This window comes from Tupaia chinensis, unplaced genomic scaffold (genome assembly GCF_000334495.1).
Source record: "Tupaia chinensis unplaced genomic scaffold, TupChi_1.0 Scaffold000116_1, whole genome shotgun sequence".
NCBI lineage: Eukaryota > Metazoa > Chordata > Mammalia > Scandentia > Tupaiidae > Tupaia > Tupaia belangeri.
In genome coordinates, this window is record NW_006159580.1 from 1,570,206 (window position 1) to 1,578,136 (window position 7,931).

Below are 7,931 nucleotides of genomic sequence, written 5' to 3' on the forward strand. Positions count from 1 at the left end.
GTGACTGGTCAGCGCCCTCGGAGCTCCATAACCCTTAGCATCTGAGACCAGGCTTCCAGCAGGAAGGGGCTCCTGCACCACCAGACCACCAAGGGTTAAATGCTGCCTGGCCGGCTGCCTTCTGCCCCCAGCCATGCCACTGTCTGCAGAAGAAAGTTTACCTCTGCCAGTGAGCAAACAGCAGCTTGGCATCTGCCAGCCTGGGGTCGGACCTGGAGGAGGGCCTTGCCCCAGGCTGTGCCTCGCTGGCCCCTGCTGTCTCCCACCCCCAGGAGAGGCTGGGCTGGGACCCTGGCCAGAACCAAACTCAGCTTTGCTCAACTGGTTTTGTCCCCAGCCAGTCCATCCTGCCCCCAGCCAAGTTCCTGGAGCCACCTGCTCTTCCCTCCCCATCTGGGCCCAGGCCTGCAGAGGCCTCGGATCTTGGGCCGGGGCTGGGGAGAAAGCTGAGTGCGGGCGTAGGTGGAGTGGGGAGCTGGAACGGCTCCAGGGCAGGAGGGAGAGGGGGGTTGATTGGGCAGCTCCTTGTGCTCAGACCCCTGGCTGGCACACGGCCATCCTGACACCTTGAAGGAGGCAGTGACCTTTCCTCTACACCTCCTGCTGGAACCCCACCTGGCCTAGTATCTGCCCATCTCCACGGAACCCCGCCTCCAGGGCTCCCTGTAGCTACCCGGAACAGCTGGTACAGATCAGACAACACAAACTTGTGTTTGTTTTTTGTTTTTGTGTGTGTGTTTTTAGAGAGGGTGCGTGCGCTCTCCAGAGAGACAAAGCGAGAAATCACCCCACCCCCCCCGGGGAGATGGCCACACTGCAATCGCTTCTGCTCCATCCTCCTCTCAGGATTTGGGGCACGCACACATGTGCCCGGTGTGAGTTTTAAGCCGCCGGGTTCAGGACTTGAACCAGGGTTGACTATGTGGGGGTCCAGTGACATAACCATTACACCATCTGCTGGTTGCACAACCTTTTGGTTAATTAAAGACTCCTGATTGGCTGACACCCGGGTTTCAAATGGAGGTCGATTTGGGGGAGTGCTGGGCCTGGGTGGCAAAGCTATTCAATACCCATCTTGGCCTTTTCTCCCTGCCCTGCACACACTCTGGGCCTGGAGGAAGGTGCAGGGGCGGGGAGCAGGCCGCGTGCTGCGGTATTACCTGGAGTGAGGCGCTTGCCAGGCCTGTCAGGCTGCCAGGGCCAGAGAGGACTGAGAGACTCCTCACCGGCCTGGGGGAGGCAGAAGCCTGGGGCTCGGGGAAACACCACGTGCTGATGGCACTCCTGCCCTGCCCTGGGAGGGCTCTGGCTGGGGCTAGGGTATAGCTGGGGCAGGACCTAGGCCTGGCAGACCACAGTCAAGAGCCCAGAGCTTTGGTCCTGCCCTGAGAAATCATTCTGGAGGAGTCCCCCACCCAGAAATGCCCAAGTGGGGCACGAGACACTCGCACGACACGGAGCCTGGGGCTTGGACAACCAGGAATCGTAGGCCTTGGTGTCACATCGGAATGAAGGTTTCTAAGTGAAAGCCTGGGGCCAGAGGGCGACCCAGGAGAGGTGTAGGTGGAGGAGCCCCTGGGCATGCCGGCCCTGCGGGGACACACCTGTGACTGAGGTGGGGCAGCTCGTGGCCTGGTGGGGCAGCTGCTTCTCTCGCTCATGGAAGAAATACATTTTAAAAATGAAAACCTGGGCCATCCAGGTGGAATGAATTGTGCAAGTCAAGCCGCAGACCCAGTGGTTTAAAAAACACACTGGGTGTGCGTGCATGCCCAAAACCCCAAGAGGAGACCGGAGGAGAAGGGATGGCAGCCAGCCAGTCCCCCCCATCCCTGGGGGTGATTTCAGTTTCTCTCAGGCTAGCACATGAGCCCTACAGCAAATTAAATAAATAAGTAAAAACCTATGTAGAGGCCAAATTCATGCCTGAGCCGTGAGTTGGGAGCCCTGAGTGCCTCAGCTTTCCTGGCCAGTGCGTTAGTGGAAACCCAGGGTGGGAGAAGGCTGGAGCCTCGGGCGACCCCGCTGTAATCCTCCCCTGCACAGAAGCGAACTGGGACCCCGGACGGTGAAGAGACCTGCCCTGTCTCCCAGCCTGTCGACAGTCAGCCAGGACAGCACCCAGCCCTGCTGAGACACCACCTCCCGATGGACACCCCAATGACAATGTACCCCAGAGGCCCAGAAACCCCAGGACAGAAGACGCAGGAGACTACTCAAGGTGACCACGTCCAGCCAGGTTGACAGTTCTGGATTTTATCCACAGTCATACGATCACAGCTCATATATATATATATCTGTATTTATATATACCTTTAAATTACACAACCATGTACAAAACAGGTGCATTGCTGAGACCACAGCACTTCTCGGAGTTTCACAAGTGTCGGAACGAATGGAGGCAGGAAGCCGAGGGTGGCGGGCGGGGCGGCCCGGGCTCCCCGCAGTACCAGGCCGCGGAGTGGTGGTTAACGGGACAAACACGAGTCGCCGAGCCCCGCCAGGGCCCGTGCAGCATCGAGGGTGTGGGCGGGGGCTACAGGAGGAGGTCGTGGGCACGCGCGGTGTTGAGTGCCCTGACACCAGCACTGACAGGTGGGCCTGGGCCCCGGAGTTCGGGGGGCTTCCAGGTGGGAGACCCTCCCATTCCTAGGTCTTGAGGAGCCTGGGACTGAGAGAGCGTGGTCCCTGATGGGACCGTGGAGGTGGTTGCTCAGCAGGGTTGGGATTTCGAGTCCCTGCCCTGGAGTGGGCAGCTACAGTGCAGAGGGAACAGGCCTGGGGTCCAGCCAGGGCTGCAAGCCCTCTTCAGGTGCTAGGAAGCTGCTGGCACAGAGAGGGGGAGCCCAGGCCCCAGAGTGTAGATGTACCGGCTTCCTGCCTTTCCAGAACAAGCAGTGAGGGGCAGAGGCCCCCAACTCCGGCCTGGGAGAATGACCAGAGAGCTTTTATTCTGGAGTTGGGGGAACTGCAGGCTTCTGCAATCTTGCCCTGGGCTCTGAGGGGCCAGCACACATCTCAGGCTGCAGCAGAGGCCCGGAGATCAGACTGTGATAAGGAAGGGGGTGCTGGCAGCAGGAGGGGGTGCCTATCCCTGGGCGCCATTGCCCTGGCCCTGAGGGAGGCCTGCCCCAGCTCAGGCCCCTGCCAGTCTGTCAGGATCCTCAGTGCCCACGGAGGAGGTCAGAGCCTTGAAGCTGGGGTGCACCACCTCCTGACCGTGGGGTATTGGGAGAAGCAACAGGGAGTGCCAGCACAGGGTGGGGGTGACACAGGGGCTCTCTTTACCTGGAGGGCCAGGAGGCCAGGTGACGAGGGAAGGAGGAGGGTGCCTGCAGTCCAGAGGCCTAGACGTGGCACCAGTGGTGACCAAGCCTCACCCGTGCCACAGGACTTCCCAGGTCTACACCCAGGAGTCCCTGAGAGACCTCTCCTCCAGCCAGCCCTCCAGCCATCCCCCCAGCTCCTGGGGTCTGGTCCGGTCCTGGTCTGCTTCCCCACTCATCCCCTTCCGTGGCAGAGGCTGGCGCCTAGCACCCTGCACCGCTGCCTTTACACCAGGGGGCAGGCCCTTCTCCCTTCCTGCCCCCCAAAGTCTTTTAACTGTGACCCAGGCTTGGAGACCGCTGCCAGCAGGGGGACTGTTGTTCTGGGGGCTGGGAGGGATGAAAAATAAAGACGTGGTGACTAGCCTGTTCCTGAAGGCGGGCTCCTCCCTCCTGCCAGCACTGTGGCAGCCTGCCCTGACGGCCCCAGGCTGGAGGTTCCCAAGGCCCCAGTGTCTCCGGCTGCTGGGCCGAGCTATGCAGGCAAGGCGCCTGGTCTCAGGGGCTGGTGTCGCAGTGAGTCTACCTCTGGGGACAGACATGAAGGGAGGCTGGGTGGGCAAGATGCCCTCCGCCCCAGGAAATGGGAGGAGGCTGCTACTGTTGCTGGCTTTGCCCTGGTTAGGGGGCCCCCACCCCATGCCAGAGGACTCAGGAGAGAGGATGGGGTCTCTACAAGTTTAGGGGGCTATATGGCTCTGAGACAGAGCCCCTGCCCCAAGTGCTGATGGCCGGAAGGTTTAAACAAGGTTTTGGGCCCTCAGAATAGGGAGAGCGGACATAGCCTGGGCTGGGGGCTGCTAATCCCTCTCGCACTGTGCCCCAGGGACACTGTCGCTTCCTCCAGCTCATGCCTCTTAATGTCTAGGGGAGTTGAGGGGCCTCTGGAAATTTCTATGGGGAAGAAGGGTGACCATTCCTCCTGCAGCTCCACTGGTCCCAAGGGGTGGGGCTGAGGAAGATGGGCACTTCCTAGGGCAGAGTGGAAGACTGAAGATCGGGAAGCCCCCCTTCTCCAGGTCTGGAAGGGAGGCTTTGAGAAGCAGGGTGGTGCTGGGAGGGGAGCAGGGTAGGCGAGGCAGAAGAGGTGGGGAAAGTAGGCCCAGGGAACAGGGGCTGGCGCTGGCACCTGCTAGGTAGTGGGGAGTGAGGCTGGGGAAGGGCCCAGGAGACCTCCCTCGGGGCTCAGGAGACTCTTTGGTGGAATCTGGATAGCAGGTGTGATGTTGGGCTAAAATCCTAATACCCTCATCTACCCTGGGGCCCTCATTCCCAAGCACACCACCCTGGCCTCCAGGTGGCCCTGCAAATGCTCTGTCTCTTCCTATTTTTTGTTTTGTTCTGTTTTGACTTTTAAAAAAATAAAAGCTTGATCGGAAAATATGTCTGGAACTCTATGGCGAGGGGAAGGAGACGAGAGTGGGAAGGGACGGAAGGCGGTGGGCAAGGGGGGAGAGGGAGGGGGGCAGGGCAGCTAGATGGCCTCCACGTAGTTGGCGGGGTAGAGGCCCAGCTGCCCGCTGGCCAGCCGCCCGCGGCACCGCCCGCGGCACCAGCCCTGCTCATCTTCTTCGCCCAGCTTGGTGAGCTCGTCTCCTGCGAAGGGGGACACAGAGGAGCGCGTTGCTGGAGCTCCGAAAGAAGGTGGCCCTCCCTCCACACGCGCTCAGGGCTAGCCGAGCCCGCCAACGCTATCGCGCTGGGCCAGCCCCACGGACCCTCTCCCATTACTGTCCCACGGCCCCAGCTGTTTACTTGGGCTGAAGATTCGGATTCTGGTCACGGGCCCCGGCCCCGGGGACCAGCCGTCTTACAACTTCCACGTGCCGCCCTGGCACAGAAGTCGCCACCTCAGTCGTCGCCTAATCTGGGTCTCGATCCCGCCCCCCAGGCCCAGGCCCCGCCTCCATTTTCCTTTCACTGGTCCCAGCCCTGCCCCTCTCTCCCGCGCGCCGGAGCCCCGCCCACCCCAGGCCCAGGTTCTGACTCCGCCCCTGCCACCTTTAGGCCCTGCCTCTGTCTCCCAATCGAAACCGTGGCCCCAGAGCCCTGGCCACGCCCTCAGTCCAAGCCCGCAAATCCTGGGACTTCTGTCTCCGGCTCCGGCTCCACCCCACCCCGCCCCACGCCCAATCCAGGCTCAGGACCCGCCCTCAGGCCCCGCCCCCGCAGGTGCGCGGACTCCTCCCCGCCCTACCCGCCTTGAAGCTGAGCTCGTCCTGCTCCTGGCCGTCGTAGTCGTAGAGCGCCCGCACACGCACTCCTTTGGCGTCATCCTCGAAGGGGTTGGCGCCCCCGTTGGCTTCATTGCCCCCAAAGGGGTTCCCGCTCTCGTCGTCCGACCACTCGGTGGCGTAGGGTTGGCCTCTGTCGTAGCTGCTAACGCTGGGACGCAGAGGGAGAACCCCCCGTGAATGGACTCTCCTGCTCCCTTGGGCTGCCCCTCCTCCTCATCAGACTCCACATTCTACCAAGGCTGGAGCCAGGACTGGTGGCATAGGAGAGGTCGTGACCCTCCACAGGCTCTTTAAACATGCGATGCAGGGCTATTATTCAGCTCTTGAGAGAGGGCTGGAGGGCCCCAGAGAACACCTGCCCTTGACCTGAGAGGGAAATACCATCTAATGGGTAGGAGTGAGGATCCTGGAACTAGGCTTCCTGGGCATCACATATTAGCCCTGAGGTTCACTGACTAGCTGTGTGACCTCAGGCAAGTTACTTAACCTCTCTGAGTTTCAGCTTCCCCATCTGTAAAATGGAAATATTTACACACTTCCCAGCGTGCTGGGAGGTTTAAATGAGTTAACCTAAAGGAGAATTTCTACTAGAGTGGTACCCAACACAGCCGGTATTCTGGAAGGATCAATGCCCCTACCTTTCAGAGACACACTTGCTAAGATCTACAGCATTTCTGGTCTCTTGAGGTCAAACTCAGTTGCCCCAGTGTGTGGGCCCCTCTGGGCCACAGGAAGCTCCATTGGAAGTGCTCACCTGCCACGGTCCCCAGCCTGGGATGTGGACTCCATCGCCCCAGTGGCGTTGGGCAGCGTGCCCCCCTCTGCCTTCTTGGGCTGTTTCTCCTTCTTGGCGGTGGTGTGAGGGAGGTCTGGGTTCCACTCCTGATGGGGCCAGGGGGGCAGTCAGGTTGGGCGCTGTACCCCAGGGCCCCCTGCAGCCTTGTCAGGGCCCCCTGCCCAGCCCCACACAGCCTCACCTCAAACTGGGGCCAGTTCATGGGCATGCCGGGGCCGCTGGTGCTGCGGAACCACCTGAGGTCGTCCTGCGCGTCGGCCCCCCGGATGGCCTGCTCCAGCTCACGGTACACGTGCATGTAGCTGTGCATGGAGATGGACGGTGTGGACAAGACCTGCCATGGCATCACACGGTCCCCATTCAGGGGACCGGGGCTCCCAAGGAGCATCTCCCACGAGTCCGGGGGGCTCCCGTCTCCCTCCCCACCCTAGCCACCACACCTACCCGTCCAAGCATGACTCCTGAGTGCTATTCATATGGGCTTGCCCCGGGCAGCCGCTCCCCGGCGCCTCTTCCCCCCGGACCCCTCGCATCAGCCACACCCTCTGCTGGTCGTGCCTGTGCCCTCCTGCCCGCCTGGCCGGTACCTGCTGTTCTCGGCCAGGTTGAGGTGACGTTTGATGTCCAGCAGCACCTCCTTGAGGAAGACCAGCCGCTTCTCCTCGAACTGCTGGCACTGCTCGAACACCTGCTCCATGCTCTCCATGTACTGGGGCGTGGTCTTGCCCACATCTTCCAGCACCTTCTCATACTTCTCCTGTGTCTGTGGTCATGGAGGGAGGGTGAGCCCCAGGCCTGCAGGGGCCCCTCAGACCGCACCCCTCCACGGCCGCCCGACCCGGCTGGCTGGCACCTTCTGCACGTCCTGCTTGCACTTGTCCACCTTGTCCTGCAGCTTCTTCTGCTGCTCGGGGGTGACCGACTGCTCCGTCTTGCTGTTCATCTCCCGTGTCATGGCCAGCTTTTCCTCTTTGCAGGCCAAGTGGTAGGCCTTCTTGGCTGCCTCCAACTGTGGGAAGGAGGGACCGGGGCCAGGGCTCCCGCTGTGAGCAGGAACATGGCCGTTCCCACCCCTCCCGGAGCCCCACGCACACCCTTACGAGGCAGAAGGGACCAGCCTGCTCTAGGTGTCTGGGAGCCATGCCACTCCAACTGGGGCACAGACACCCTCCTGTCAGGCAGGGCAGAGCCCGCCCCACCTGTGGACCAGAGGGATCCTCCTGTCCCTGCTGGTGTCTTTCCGGGGGACAGTGCCCCTTTGTGCCTATGGGTCCCTTTTACCCAGTGGGCGCTGCCTCTCCGTGGTTATTCCCTTCTGGAGGCGGTGGGCACCACCTCGGAGGGCAGCGCACACTCCCTTCTGGCATCAGCACGCTCTGACCACTCTGCCCTGCGTGGCACTGCCCATCCTGCCCAGCATGCAGCCACCCCCGGCACCTCCTTCATCTTCTTGGCCCAGGGCTTCTGGGCCTTGCGGAAGCCGTCCTCAGCCTCCTTGGTCTCCTTGAAGCCGCCCATGATCTGTTTGTGATAGGCGTCCTTCTGCCAGTTCTTGACCTTCTCCAGGTCCTC

The 7,931-nt window shown here is 61.6% G+C and overlaps 1 protein-coding gene across 1 annotated transcript in view; it reads right to left on the reverse strand.

Moving 5' to 3' along the window:
- Window positions 1-4,769: 4,769 nt before the first annotated feature.
- PACSIN1 (protein kinase C and casein kinase substrate in neurons 1) overlaps window positions 4,770-7,931 on the reverse strand; it is a 17,904-nt gene continuing 14,742 nt past the window's right edge. Inside the window, exons 4-10 of the mRNA XM_014586160.2 lie at window positions 7,797-7,928; window positions 7,213-7,368; window positions 6,947-7,122; window positions 6,541-6,661; window positions 6,318-6,445; window positions 5,524-5,711; window positions 4,770-4,922 (exon numbers count right to left, since the gene is read on the reverse strand). Coding sequence (XP_014441646.1) covers window positions 4,801-4,922; window positions 5,524-5,711; window positions 6,318-6,445; window positions 6,541-6,661; window positions 6,947-7,122; window positions 7,213-7,368; window positions 7,797-7,928 — 1,023 coding nt within the window. The 3' untranslated portion in view covers window positions 4,770-4,800. The remainder of the gene's footprint in view (window positions 4,923-5,523; window positions 5,712-6,317; window positions 6,446-6,540; window positions 6,662-6,946; window positions 7,123-7,212; window positions 7,369-7,796; window positions 7,929-7,931) is intronic.